At 46.8% G+C, this 15,080-nt stretch overlaps 2 protein-coding genes across 4 annotated transcripts; both read right to left on the bottom strand.

Annotated features, from left to right (window-relative positions):
- On the bottom strand, positions 1-13,095 carry mief1 (mitochondrial elongation factor 1). Of its 3 annotated transcripts, XM_088931103.1 has the most exons (6): positions 13,006-13,095; positions 10,765-11,645; positions 9,361-9,529; positions 8,760-8,940; positions 6,237-6,505; positions 1-5,700 (listed from the first exon to the last, which is right to left on the bottom strand). In XM_088931103.1, the coding sequence occupies exons 3-6, from the start codon at positions 9,505-9,507 to the stop codon at positions 4,885-4,887; spliced, it is 1,413 nt and encodes a 470-aa protein (XP_088787229.1). In that variant the 5' UTR covers positions 9,508-9,529; positions 10,765-11,645; positions 13,006-13,095; the 3' UTR covers positions 1-4,884. The 3 variants fall into 3 exon arrangements, with proteins under 3 accessions (XP_088787229.1, XP_088787231.1, XP_088787232.1); XM_088931105.1 differs by lacking the exons at positions 9,361-9,529; positions 10,765-11,645 and having other exon boundaries at positions 13,006-13,064; XM_088931106.1 differs by lacking the exons at positions 9,361-9,529; positions 13,006-13,095 and having other exon boundaries at positions 10,765-10,898.
- Positions 11,376-11,588, bottom strand: LOC148821671 (mitochondrial ribosome and complex I assembly factor AltMIEF1-like). The gene has a single exon (XM_088931107.1). The coding sequence runs from the start codon at positions 11,586-11,588 to the stop codon at positions 11,376-11,378; it is 213 nt and encodes a 70-aa protein (XP_088787233.1).
- Positions 13,096-15,080: the final 1,985 nt, after the last annotated feature.

The raw sequence follows: 15,080 nt of genomic DNA, 5'->3' as shown, positions 1-15,080 counted from the left end.
TTTTCATTATTTATAAGCCACTAAATTTCATTTATTTCATATTTAACTGAGAACCGCATATCTTTCGTGGGTGACAAACATGGGATATACAGTATTCTCTCCTCAATCCACCTTTATTATTATAGAGCAAAACAGAAATGAGAATATAATAAAAACCATTCTCGTGTGTAGTTTTCATTCCACATTTTTTTTAGGCTTGCTTCCCGTTTTCCTTCCCGTCCTAGCTATGCATACTTTTGAAAGCCGTAGAAAGTAAATCCTTTCCTGTACTGCAGGAGGATCGGAAAAGCACGTTTGCTTTCTGAAGCTAGTTCTTCATTTACACAGAAACACTCAAAAGACACGTTTGCATCTGACAGCCATGACCTACACAGCACATTTAACTGAAAATGTTGTACAGTTTGGCTCAATCGCACTCTTTGACTTGGTTAGATATAAATATATTTACACCAAAGTATCTGGACGTTGTTCTTGTATTGTTGAGTGGTTTTTTCATTTTCCATTTTACAGCAACACCAAGTACAATCTGTATTACTACAATTTAGGAATAAAATTGCAGTATGAGTCACTTGTACTAAGAGTTTGATATAGATCCTGCTCCTGTAAATGATTCAAATAGCACCAAGTCTTGCCGAGAAGAGATTTGGAACCATGATTTGAGAGCAGTTTTGCAAGACAAACTTTTAAAATGACTTTCAGTTCTTTATATAATAACTTAAGGCCCACCCAGCTTTAAGAATCAAGAAAATGAGAAACTTCAAAAGTATGCACTGTATGAACAGAACATGAACCGAACAAAACATCTGAACCACAACCAAAATACTGATTACCCTGCATCTCCTCAGCCCACTCCATTCTGGAGGTCCTGCGTTATTCTGGCTTAAATAAAAAGGTGTGATGGGGGCAGCAACAGACTGAACCTTAGGCCTTAGAAAGAAAGTTAATACATTTCAATGTGGAAACAGCAGGTCACACGACCAGCAGATTGTCTGGGGACAACGTTTGCCAATGTTTCTGTCGCCCCCTGCTGGATAGCCTGAAGATCGCATCTCTCCATCCTCTGCTCCGTAGAAAAAACAGGTCCAGTAGAAGCAGGTCTCCTAGCCTAGCCCTGGAGAGCCCCAATCCAACTAACCCCACAGGTTATCCTGAATCTCCTGTTGCTGAGATTACAGACACTTGCAAGTAAATGATCAGTTCAGCAAGTTATTTTTCCTACCGAGTGAAATCGGTTCAAGGATGGTTCAACGTTCTGCAGACTGTTTCAAATCATCTCCAGGTTCCAGCTCAAATGCTACAGGTCTTATAGAAATAGATCATTTATTGTCTGCCTATGAACCATGCTGGGTAGGAGCTCTCCTGGAACAGAGGTAGAACAAGAAGACGCATTGATCTGTGAGTAGACAGATAAATGCACCTGCTTTGAATGTTAATAAAATGCCATCTTATTTAAACTGAAAACACAAGGAAATCAGGGTGTTTTCAGCCCACAAAGACTTGGACACGTGTACATGGTCCTGCACTGTTGGGATCTGGACCTTATCGCTCCTTCTACAGCCCAAACTGAACCAACACAATCCCTATCTCGTCTGCGTGCCACACACGGCCACCTGCTTTTCCCACGGTTAAGCTGGAGAGCAAACTGAACTCCAGGGCCAGCTGGAAGACCGGTTGGGTTCATCTGAGCATTTGAGAATGCTGCCAGCAGCGGAGAGACGCACCCAGGTTATGCATTTCAAAGGAGAGCTCATGACTCCGATTCACGTCACAGGGATCTGCGTGTAAGGCTGCCATCCTTGGCCTTAACTGTAGTACTTCTAGCTTGCCAAACCCACTGGATCTATTGACCTTCACCTCAGCCCTTAAGGACACTTGAATTTGCAGTTAAATTAACACTGGCCAGTTATTGCAGATTTACACTCCACAACTGTGATCTTCTGCTCAACTACTAATCAACTGTCTAAAATGTTGTCATGAGAATAACATCAAGAGGGTTACCAGCTGCAATGGAGACAATTGTGAGCAGGGGCTGAGACACCCCGTTGTGGAATATTTTTCATGGTGATGATGGCATTCAAAATGGACAAGGATGTGCTGGACCTCTATTGTTGTTCCTACCCAACCAAGTAATAGTTCCATGTTAAACCGTTTCTGCAATAATTCCAAAAGGTTGATCAGCAAAAGCCACTTACAAAGCACTCTACAAACCTTTACAACTCTAGAAACCTTTCCTGGAACCTTCTTTCCCTGCCGTAAAACTGACCGGGGTTTAAAAACAGAATGCGCACAACGCCCGCATGAAACAAGCAAAGGAACTGGTAACATAAAAGACGAAAAATACTCATTTGTACAATTCCTGTATTTTCGTAGCAGTCAGTGCATAGTGTTCAATTCATATTGCAACACTAAAGTTAACGTTCTCAACACAGACTAGAACTGGTGTGTCTGACTACAATCTAGACAAATACTAGTCATTACGCATCTTTGCCTGTACAATAAATATAAAAATACTGAACTTGCTGTGCAAGGTGCAAGGAGTTTAATAAAAAAGTCCCCCCTCTCACACAAACAAAACCCATAATTTGCAATCAAACTCTTCCAGGCACCAGCAATCATGCAGTAAAATACAGTTTAAAACCTTCCAGACATGAACACTAAAACAGGAAAAAAAATCTTGCACCTGAACTGGACCCCCTTTTCTTCAGAGGCACGTTGCAATCCTTAATTCCACAAATTGCAACGGAACACCTAATTGGAAGGCTGCAGGCGACTGGGAATTAGGGGATTACTTTTCTGAGTCCACGGCTTTGTTCAGGGGGGGGGGAAGACGGAAACCTCAGACTAATTCACAACTGAACACAAACCTGGAATGCAAGAGGCATAGCTCCCCGTCTCCGTCAAACTCGGGGATCCCCTTGAGGGCAAGCCACATTGAAAATGAGGGGTCACTCGTGTCTTTTCCTATCAGCACCTGCGGTATCTGTTAGGCTTCATCTCTCCCTCCCACCCTCAATTCCAATCTGAAGCAAAGCAGGGCACCAAGCCTCCCTAGTCAAGAAGACTAGAACCAGCCCAATTTCTGCCAGTGGCCCACATCAAGAATGGCAACACGTTCTTAAGCAGGACCTCAGAAGACACAGATGAGTTTGAGCGGAGGCGGATCCTGCTGAGCTTTATCTTTGGGTCAGCGGCCACAGGCATCTTTGGCACAATATGCAGCTTCCACTTCCTGCCCTTGTATCCTCCCTGCTTGCAGCAGACGTCTCTCCCTATGGGTCTTCGATAAAGCTCACTGCTGTCCTTCTCTTCCTCAGAAGAAACGGAGGACAGCGTGCTGTTTCTCTGGGCTTGCTGGGGCTCAAGAAAAACGCCGCAGGGCTGTCAACGCCGGAGATAAGTAACACGGTGCGGACTGCTGGAGAGCTGGGAGAGGTGGGAGGAGAGGAATTCGAAGACTGTACACATGTACATACACACCTAGCCTAGCTCGGCTCTCCAAGCTCTGGCATGCAAAGAGGTTCTCTGCAGTTCTTTAAGATCACTTTATTGGCCATATACAATTTCTTGCATTAGGAATCAATCTTTTTGCATACCCCAGCTTGCTTTCCATCAGACACACAGAAAGGGAGAGAAGCTTGGGGTCAGAGCGCAGGGTCGGCCATTGTACAGCATCCCTGGAGCAGTGGGGGTTAAGGGCCTTGCTCAGGGGCCCAACGGAGTAGGATTCCTCTGCCGGCCGTGGGATTTGAACCGGCAACCTTCCAGCCACAGGCGCAGATCCTCAGCCACAGAGCCAACACTCCGCCCATAGCCTTTCAATCACACAGTACAGTTGAGAACCTGGCTACCAACTATTTTAAGGTGCCAGGAAGAAGGACACCCTGCAGGAGAACAGGGATTGTATTTCCCACCACAAATGGCAGGTTGGGATAATTGAACAACTTGATCAAGACGCTGACTTGATTACAGAAGGAACAGCGGAACACTGCACATAACAGCAGAGATCTAGTGGCACCAGAAAGGGACTTTTCTTCTGAATAAAAGCAAAGCCAGGCTCTCTTAATTCAGCATAACACCTCCTTGGTTCATTTAACCAATACCTCACCCTGCGCTGCAGCATATCTGTAGTAAGTGCTGATAAAAAAAAATAGTAGTAGTTGCCACCTGCCTCCGCAGAACAGCACATCAGTGGGAAATAAATGAAGCCCTTTCCTACCTATAAAACATTTTGCCATCTTTAAGTAGAAACAGTGCTGTATCACTGAAAGGTATTTATTACCTCACTCTGATCATTGTCAGACAGATTTATTTTTCATTTGATTGCCTGGAAGTAACAAGTACAACAGAAACGCACTGCAAATTAAAAAGCCCAGCTTTGGGCCTTCATCAACATCGCCTCCACAAGACATTTTAACACCCACAATGAAAACCCTGTGCCCACAACCAGTATGGCATTCCCTGCTGCTTTAAATAAACCCCCCCCCCCAGTCTGCATAAGCACAGCTTTTCATGCTTTTCTGTGTAACAGCTCTCAGGTTTGAGTCACTCCCTAATGCACCACAGCTTCATACACACCAGCTGAGCTTGTCCTTCACCCTGCTAATTCACAGAGGGCCCGTGAGGTACGTTAGAAAATGACTAAGCGCAAATGTAATCTAGTCAACCGAAATGAATGTTATCAAATGAATGGAAGAAGGAAAGCAGCAGTAGTGCCATTTAGTGCACACTTCCCGCGATACCCGAACAAAGACAATAACCCCTCCAACTCTACCAGCTGGTCAACACTCTGAATATTAACACAGTATGCGGTTGACATTTTGGGGGAGACAGCAGCCCTTTCGTTAAAGATCTCGCCTTGGGCCGGAGGGGGTAGGGGAAGGGGCGCTAGGCAGTCCGCAGGAGGCCCTCAGGCTCGGAGAGGGCGCAGTAGAGAGTGTACCCCAGTTCGTCCACCTCCTCGGGGGTGAGCTCCGAGAGGAGGTTGACGTTGCGGGCCAGGGCGCAGGGGAGGCGGCCGGCTTCCAAATGGCCCACCAGCTCGCGCAGGAGCTGCAGGAAGCGGTCGGCGAGCGCGTCCTGGGCCCAGTCCCCCTCCCTCTCGCTCAGGAGGAGGATGGCGTTGGTCAGCTGGGCGGAGCTGAGCCTGTGGAGCGAAGGGTTCAGCTTGCACACGGCTTTGGCCACCTTGAGGCACAGGCCGCGGCAGCCCCCGTCCTCCTGGTCCAGGCCGCGGAGGCGGGCCGTCTCGGCGGCGCGGAAGCTCTGCCGCCACAGGTTCTCGTAGCGCTCCGCCTGCCGGTGAGGCTTGGCGACCAGCGTGACGGCGTCGCCGATCACCACCAGCGGGAGAAAGTCGACGAAGAGCCGGCGGTCCACCTCGTACTGGACCTCGAGCGTGAGCGTCTCCGAGGGCACGACGGGCCTGATGACGTAATCCAGCGCGCTCCCGATGGCCGGCCAGTTGATCGAGCCGGCCACCACCCTGTCGAACGCTTCCAGGACCGTCTTCGGGGAAAGGTAACCCCCCACCACGCAGCGATCCCAGTAGCTTGAGCCCCTGGGGAAGTACTCCAGGTTCTCCCGTCGCACCAGCCAGAAGCCGGGCATGTTCATGATGGTGTCCTCTCCAGGGATGGGCGACCACAAGTTCTTCTCCAGGATCAGAGGGACCATCAGCTGGGCGTGGTCTGCTGTCACCACCTGCGGGACAGAGGCAAAGGATGAACTAACATACAGGCCGTGGTTCAGGCTGAGGTGCTGCAAATTTAATAACCTCCCGAAAGGTACTAAAATCAAGCCACAGGACCACCTCCGGACCAAGAGTGAAGCTGTTCACCAATCCAGAGAATACCTGGCTCTGTCTTTGCGGGAGCTTGTATCTCTTCACGGATCCTAAATGTAGCTGTGTGTGTCACTATTGCTCCATAAGGCCCCGGAAGGAGGAAAGGGCAGTCCTACTGCATAGCAGTTTTATCAATTTCAGGTTCTTCAGAACGTAATCCAACACCAGGTACGGGATACCCAGTAAATCTGAACGGACGGACATCGTCCAAACCCGCAGTAATCAGACGTGAAAAAGAACAAACTCCTATGCAGCTGGAGACTCTTTTCCATCCCCTGATCCCTGGAGTCACTGAGGTTTCTCCCTCTGCGTGTCACTATGTGCAGGTGCGCACATTCATTAGGAAGCGCTCCGCCCAGCCCATGCGGCAACTCGGCTAGTGTCCCACTCTTGCCTGCAGGTCGTCGTAGAGGCTCCCACTGAGGTACATTTCCCGCAGGGGCATGTCGGGCATCTTGGCGTGCAGGAAGTTGCGCAGCTCCGCGCAGATGTCGACGGCGGCCCGCCGGGCCGTGGCCTGCTCCTCCTCGGGGATGGCCACCCGCCGCCGGTAGAACCCCCACAGCTTGTCCTGCAGCGAGAACCGCAGCCGCGCCTTCTGGAGGTCGGCTTTGCCTCCGCCGCGACCCCGCGACCCCACACCCGCCGCCCGCCTCACCGCGTCTGAGAGGGAGCGAGCGAGCAAGGAAGAGGCAGGGCGGAAAACAAGAGGTACGGAGAGGTGGCGAGGAAATGAGAAGAAAAAGGAGGGAGGAGCAGAGAGACGCCAAGACGAAGAGATGGAGAGAAAGAGTGGAAGAGGGGACGAGATTAGCCGAGGACTTCCAAGTTGCTCAGCATATTTCAGATTTATCTGGAATACCAGTTTGGGTGGGATATTCCGCATTCTGGATTGGGAATAACAACCCACTGCTGGGCGTATGGACCCTGAAGATCCAGAATTCTGGAAATACTGCACACAAGAGATCGACAGACAACTAAAGGAAACCAAGTGCTATCCGACGAGATAAAATGGAATCTGCTACCAAGGACTGGGACTCACAACTCCAAGAATAAAGCTGGGATATGTCAATCTTTAGATCTGGAACAAGTCACGATACAGTTCAGTAAAATCCCAAGAATGTCTCTGTGTATAGAGACAAGCCTCAGGAACTGGCATGACTGAGGATCTTTACTGAAGATTGGAAAAACCTCAACTCATATGATGAGCACAAGATTCCGCAGCAAACCCTGGGGAAAAGCACATTACATTCCCATAATACTCTGCTTTGTTCTTCTGTACACTGAACTGAATCACCCTTGAATAATTTCCTCTTATTTTCATATGATTTGCCGAGTTGCCTTAAAATAAAACTGCACATTGAGGACCACTATAAACCATTCACATCACCTTATCCCAAGCTTAATACACGGACAACACATTATTGCCAACTGCAGGTCCAGATATCTGAATCAAGCAGAGAACAGATGCAGGTTTTCCCCAATATATACTGCTTACGTCACTCATTGCCTGCTTGGACTAAGAGCAAGCTATTTAATGTATAACACTGCCCCAAATTCAACGCAGTAACAAGAAATTCAAACCCACACCAATCTGTAGTAAAACAGCTTAGTCACCACAGCTAAGGCGTAGATATAGCAGAAGCTGTGACTGGTAGCGTATGCACAGCATCTGTGTTTTTCAGCTGAGCTTGATTCAGTGTCGCTATTTTTTATGTGGGCATGTGGTTGTGTGCATATTTCCCTGTCTCTTCTCCCAGACCCTGGCTATGTACAGCTAGGTGAACACATTATTTAAAAGGAACAGGTAAAGGCCGCAGAGCCGTCTTCAGGTGTCACCTGCAGCAGCACGGAATGACACTTTACCTGTTCCTGTGCAGCCGACACACCTTGACTCGGCTCCCTATTCAAAATCATAAAAAAAAACACGGAGGATGACAATTACACATCCACAGCCGTTTCCTGACAGTGTGGCACACTGCCCGGCACATGTAATATCAGCCTGCTTTTTTCTTGGGTTGCTACAAACGCATACAACATTCTAGGACAAACACTTGTTGTCTGAATTTCACCCACTAAAGACTCGGAGCAACCATCCTCCGGCCTGCTTGCCTGTGAACTAAGAATTGTGAATTAAGCAAAGCAAAAAGTATATATATAGGCTAAATACAGATGGGGAAACATGGAGGAGGTGACAATGTTTTGGCAACATTAGGTTCCTAGGTCAAATTCAGGCTCTTACCATGTGGTGTTGCTTAACCTAATGTGTCATCGGCAGATGAGACAATCAAGGTCCTGTTGTAAGGGATCTTGAAGCAGCAGCTGCTGACTGTTAATGTTCGATTCTCCCTCTAATCTCTACAAATCCCTTTGGAACAAAAATGCACCTGCACAATTCTGCATCATTACCCTAATATGGTACGAGAATCATTTCATGACAAAAACAGGAAGTCGGAAAGTGCATCGTCTCGGGATTTTAAACACACTTACAACCTCATTTTCGAAACCTTCCTACTTGCAACAGAAGTTTATCAAGGTCCAGCAATACTTACATCACATGGAATGAAAGGTTTTAATTTTTGGACAGATTCACTGATATTCCAATGTCTAAGCCAGAGGCAAATATCAGGCTAAAAAGGTATCCTATACTATAAAAAGATACTATAATATCAGTTATAGTCATCTAAACATGAATTGATTTTCTTTTTCAATAAAGCCAATTTCACCTTTTGACTTTATTGAAACTGACACAAAACGCTGGCTACCTCAGACTTCTCTGCAAAAGAAACGGAAAAATGTGCTTTTTGGTTGCCGATCACAGCAGAAAAAAATGAGACTGAACTCACAAAAGTGCAAAGATCGAAGGACGTTTTCTAGGACACAATGTGAGGAGGAGGAGGAGGAGGGGGGAGCTTACTGGGTTCAAACGCGTTGGGGCTCGTTGGTAAGGTCTGCAGCGAGCGGCTCATGTTGGTTTTCATATCCTGGGTCAGTAACCGTGGCGACGACCCCAGCCAGCTAGGCTCCTCCCAGCTCCTTTTACCCGCTGGGTCCATCTTGGTGGGGCTGGCAGGGGCGCTGATTGCCCGATCGTACATCTGAAAAAGTCCGAGGGCACACATTTCTATCTCCCCAGCTGCCAATCTGGTCCTCCCAGCTGCAGAAGGAAGTGAACAGGTGTACAAGCCACTTCCATCATTTTCAATTAAGGTATTCTCCATCTACCCATTTTTGAACAGTTTCTTCCAATTCAGGGTCGGAGGGGAGCCAGAGCCTATCCCGGTAAGCAACAGGCACAAGGCAGGGTACACCCTGGATGCGACGCCAGTCCACTGCAGGACGCACACAGACACACACACTCACACACCCTGGATGGGACGCCAGTCCACTGCAGGACGCAAACACAGACACGCAGACAGCACCCACAGGTCCGGAAGAGCACCCAAGGCCCCAGCGCTAACCGCTGCACCACCCTGTCGCCCTCAAGACAGACCCGTAACCCCAGGCTGGGCGCTCACCCTCTTCACAGCCAGCGTGGCGATGCCCAACATGGCCGCCCCCCCGACCCCCAGCACCAGCTTGGCGTTGGACAGCACAAAGTCTAGGGCCGTGCCCAGGCCGTTGTCATCCTTCTTCCCCTTCCGGTCGCCGCTCACCCCCGCCATCTCGCCCCGCCAGCCCAGGGACCTGCCGGAGAGGAGCCAAACCGCGTCACTGCCCGACACAGGAGTGTCCCGTCTCGCTCTGCTCCTTCGCCAGCAGCCATATCACCCTGCAACTCACAACTGGCAGCCCACTGGAGCTCAGCAGCTGTGAGCCTGGCCAGTACCTGGATGGAAGGCCTCCTGGGAAAAACTAAGGTTGGTGCTAGAAGAGGTATTAGTGGGGCCAGCAGGGGGCGCTCACCCTGCAGTCTGTGTGGGTCCTAATGCCCCAGTACAGTGACGGGGACATTGTACTATAGAAAGTCGACGGCCTTCGGATGAGATGTAAAACCAAGTTCCTGACTCTCTGTGGTCATTAAAAATCCCAGGGTGTTTCTCGAAAACAGTAGGTGTTACCCCAGCGTCCTGGATAAATTTCCCATTGGCCCTTACTAATCATGGCCTCCTAATAATCCCCATCTATGAATTGGCTTCATCACTCTGCTCTCCTCCCCACTGAGAGCTGATGTGTGGGGAGTGTACTGGCGCACTATGGCTGCCGTCACATCATCCAGGTGGGGCTACACACTGGTGGTGGTGGAGGGGATCCCCATTACCTGTAAAGTGCTTTGAGTGGAGTGTCCAGAAAAGCGCTATAAAAGTGTAAGCAATTATTAATTAATCATTCTCACTTTGGGGGCACGCAGTCCCAGTCCTGGAGAGCCGGGGTCTCTGCCTGTTTTCATTCTGACTCGGCGCTGAAGCTAAACCAGCTGGTTACGGCTTAACTGGACCAATTCGATGGCTTGTCCCGCCTCCTCCAAGTGCTGCTGCTTTAAAGGGACTTAGAAAACCTGCAGACCGGCCCTCCAGAACCAGGACTGGACTCCACTGCTTTAAACAGACTAACTCTGTGAACGTGGGAAAACAGGGATGGAAAATCAGACAGGATCTGGACCTGTGTCGGATTTCATGAGTGACAGATGCCCAGAAATGGTCAAGATCACTTACACTGACCGGTGACAAACCAGTTAAAATTTACCACGAGGTAAAATGTCTTCTTGTTTTTCTGAAGAGCGATTCTTAGGGCACTACCTCTGAGAACCAGTGGAGAAAATGTCCTTATTTTCAATAAACTCAAAGCATGTTCTATAGTTTTTCTGGTTTTCCTGCATATATGGCAACTTCATGAACATTATGTAATGCATCTATGTTCCTTTTCACTTTAAGTGAAATGTGGAAATGTGGTTTCTGGACAAGGTAACACGTTTTTCTTACCTTACTGACCTACAAGTTCCTTTCCAGTAGCTATTCACTCCACTGGGCGTGCCTCAGTGTCTTCCAGAGACTCCTGTCCAACCAGACATCTTTATATAAATCATATCGAGGACAGTTCCTGAGTGTTAACAGTCCCAAAACAGAGGGGGGAAAAAGGCACTGAGCTTAATGAGTGTACAGCTGTAGGAGAGGAGCTTCAGTAAGTATAAAAACAAATAATCCATCCATGGGTTCTATACTTAAAGCTTATTTTAAGTCCTTTCTTATTAGAAGAAGGTTACAAAATACTTACAAAAATCAAAAAGAATAAAAAAAACACTGAAAGGTCCATGCAGTTTGGTTCCAAAGACCTCGATAAAACTGAAAACCTGTGTACCAGCCTTCCAAATACTGGCTATCACGAGCAAAACCCAGGGGCAAAAAAACAAAACAAAACACAGAGATGGTCCCAGAAGTGTATTTCTTTCCAGGCGCAGGTCTAGTATATCTTCTTGACAACTGAAATGTGTTCCCAAAGCATCATGGGTTCTTGGATGCCAAGGGCTGCTGGGATACGTCAGGCCCGAACATGCAGAGCCAGCCCCAGTCGCGCGCGGCCCCCCGGGGGCTCTCTAGACCAGGCCGCCCAGCCGGCTGCTGAGGAAGAACTGGCCCCTCTGCAGGGCGCGCTCCTTGTCACCGGGGGCCGTGAGACCCTGGCAGCGGCGGAACTCCCGGGCCACCGCGCGGCGGTAGTAGTTGCGGTCGGTGTGCTGCAGGTGGTGCCCCGCGCGCAGCAGCGCTCTGTACAGCTCCAGGACCGCCGTGCGAGACCAGCCACCCATCAGCGTCGCGGCGGAGAGGCGAAGACCCAGAGAACAGACCCCACTCCTCTCCCCGGCCTGCAACGGAGGCGCAGAATAACGTCACTCGAAAGCAGGGTCACAGCCTTCCCGTTCCTAGTCCACCTGAGCAAACCACTGGGTAACTAACCCATACATCCTCTTGCCTAGTCAACGTTCGCAGCCTTTTCAGGTTAAGCTCAAACGGATTCCCAGACTTAACACACTTGGCCTATCTCGCTGCTACCATGTATGCTTCTGTGTCTGACGCAACGTTTTGAAAAACCGTTTAAGCTCAGAACGTCTGATAGACTGCTTGACACACAGAAATTCAGTGCTGCTGAAGAAATTATAGATAAGATAAGATCACTTTATTGGCCATAGACAATTTCTTGCATTAGGAATGTGTCTTTTCACAGACCCCAGCTTGCTCTCCACGAGACACACAGACAGGGAGAGTAGCCTGGGGTCAGAGGGCAGGGTCAGGCTGGCAAAAACAAGCTGTTTGATCAAATACCTAACTTTGAACCAAAGAGCAAGGCTCAAAGGGCTTGTAGTACAGAATATCAATTAGCACTGGACAATTGTTAAACACGTATATTCGTTTTTAATCAGAACGTTATAGACAGAGCCGTAAATCTATTGCTTATTCATGGCGTCTAAGAGAGTCGTGTCTTCACCACAGCGCTAACAGAGGGACTAAACTTTAGCTTCTTGCAGCTGACATCTGAAACGTTCGCTGATTTTCAATTTAACGTTTGAAACCAGGGTAGTCATAAAGTGACTGTCCTGCTTAGATCCGAACCGAATTTGGATGCATCTAAGGCAACTGTAGATGCATTTTATGAATTGCAACCTCAGCACGATAGAAAAGAGCAGCCTCTCCAAAACAAACGTTACATTTTTCAACCTCATAAATTCTGGCACCGGCGATTTTAACATTTGTTTTGGCATCACCTAAATTGATCGTCTTTTCTGCTGCATTTCCTCGCTAGTTGAACTTCACTACCATCACTACAAACGGGCTCAACGGATACTTGATGGAAAGATAACTTTATCTTATTAAAATAAATGGGATTTTCGTTTCAGTGTGAGACATAGCTATAAGTACACTGCAGCGAGATCTGAAAAAAGACTTCTCAATGCAATCTTCCCCGTGACACTTCTTACAAAACTAGAAACGCAGTCCTGTAGCGAACTGCCCTACTACACGCAGGAATGCGAGCTCGTCTTTTAGGAGACAGAACTGAGCAGAGCAGCTCATCTGAGGCAAGAGGCGGACTGCATTGTATGACCTTTTTCGTTTTCACAAGGCAACACTGAAACAAACAGGCGAAACAGATGCCTGAAAAGTTTTGTTTACGAGGGTGAGGAAAAAAAAACCCTAATCTTTGCAAATCAAGAAATAAGGGTGGCTTACTTTAAAACCTGTTTAAAAACCGCGTAACCTCTCTCCTTCACCACCGCCGCCACTCATCATCCAGGGTGAGGAACATGAAACAGGAAGAAGATGGCTGGACGACGGCAAGCGAAGAGAACTGCTTCCGGGGCAGCCGTATTATTCCGAGTATAGGCGGTGCCCATATTTCTTGCAAAAAAAATATCCTTAATTTAAATTTAGAGTGGGAAAACTGATTTTAAGATTAAAACAATATTCAAAGTAAGAAATATCTGCATAGCCTAAACTTGAATTGGCCTTTAATAATTCTAAGAATAATTTCTGTGGGGTAAAATACTTTTCATGCACAAAACGGGTGCGTTTTCTTCTACTTGATCATTTTAGCATTAAGCTGTACGTTAATAACCTGTTGCTCTGTAATATTTTAAATATTTTGACATTAAATAAAATGCTTAACATTCAGTAACCGCAGTATTATCGCTGGCCATACAAGACTTGTTGTGTTGTGTCGCCTTACGCTTGCTCACTGGGGGTTCAGGCCCGGAAATCTGTAAAGCTGCTTTGTGACCATGTTCATTGTAAAAAGCGCTACACAAATAAAACTGAATTGAATTGAATTGTTATCAGTCTTCTCATGTCTTTCGCCATTTACACTAGTTGGTTATATGCTCATATTCTGAAAGATGTTAGCCTGTTAGATCCCTCATTTATGACCCAGTGCTGAATACAGAAATAAAAATGCACACGTTCCAATTTAATCAATCTTTAGAAGCAAAATCAAATGCAATTGCTTCCTATAAGACAATGCTAGTGTCTTTTGCTGGTCTATGGTGCACTGGTACCTATAATAAAGGGTCCCAACACCCTTTATAATTAATAGGCAAAGTAGTTGGCTACAAAGCAAAGGGTAGTTCCTGAATCTAGGGGTCACCAATCCATGATAATAGGATAGAAATTCATTCATTTGGAAAAATTGACAAAGTTTAGGTGAGGATTGAAATGAAAACCAGGAAAATTTAAATCTTCACTCCTTATTGATACATTTCAAGCTGAAGATGTCCCACAACTAGTCTTCTTCCCTGGTAAGGTAAATAATGCAGTGACTGTCAGATAATGACATCTGTTTGATCTTTTGCAGGTGTTCTTGAGAAGATGTTGGCCACTATCTCTCATTTAAGCCAGGGGACAAAATGGAAAAAAAAAGAAAATTAACAGAACTATGTATTTTTTAGAACAGTATCTCAAGAATGCCTGAAAAATTGGTTTAAGTTTTATTTTTTATATACATTTTTTAAAATTTGAAACCATGTTTACAGTGCTTTCGTTTGGTATGCAGTGGCTTGTCAGATCTCTCTTATTGACAGTAACATTTTTGTGAGGCACAATTTGCTACCAATCACTTTTGCACTTTTGTACATTTTTATTTCAACTCCAAAGCTCATTAGTAAAGAGATATGCACACTTTTTCAGCACTTTATAGGAGAGATAAAGAAAACCCAAGAAGGAAATGAATATTTTTGGATATAAGTCTCATAAACACAAACAATTCAGGCTAACAAATCTGAGCTGAAAACCTAATTTCCAAATACTCCGACCATGTGTGGGAGTTTGTTCTTTTCAACAAGAAATACATAGGTGACAAGTGAAATATCTTGCACCATTATTTTCTATTCGCAATCCCCCCAAATGTTGATGATCACATGTGATCTGTGATCTAAAAATTCTGATAGCTTTCTTGCTTATCAGAGAGCCACTATACTTGCAACTGATCCTGTTAATTCTCTCATGACATTTTAGACGTCAATTAGAATTGATGAGTAAGACTTGACCATGAATATAATCCGCATGTTTTCATTCAGCGAGGGACAACACTGAGCCGGAATGCCTTTGGACTGAGTGTGGCTCCCATCCTGAATTCCAGACTGGGCTCTTCTCCAGCAGGAGGAGAGAAACTAAATCTCTGGAGCAGGGAAGTGAAGAACAGGAACAGCTCCATTCGAGCCAGCTGTTCCCCCAGACACACCCTCTTCCCTAGAAAAAAAACAGATAAAATCTTGTCTTTAGAGCTGCATAGCGCGACATACTAACTTGATTAA

Source organism: Atractosteus spatula, chromosome 13 (genome assembly GCF_055471065.1).
Source record: "Atractosteus spatula isolate fAtrSpa1 chromosome 13, fAtrSpa1.hap1, whole genome shotgun sequence".
Taxonomy (NCBI): Eukaryota; Metazoa; Chordata; class Actinopteri; order Semionotiformes; family Lepisosteidae; genus Atractosteus; species Atractosteus spatula.
This window is presented reverse-complemented; position numbering and strand designations above follow the sequence as displayed.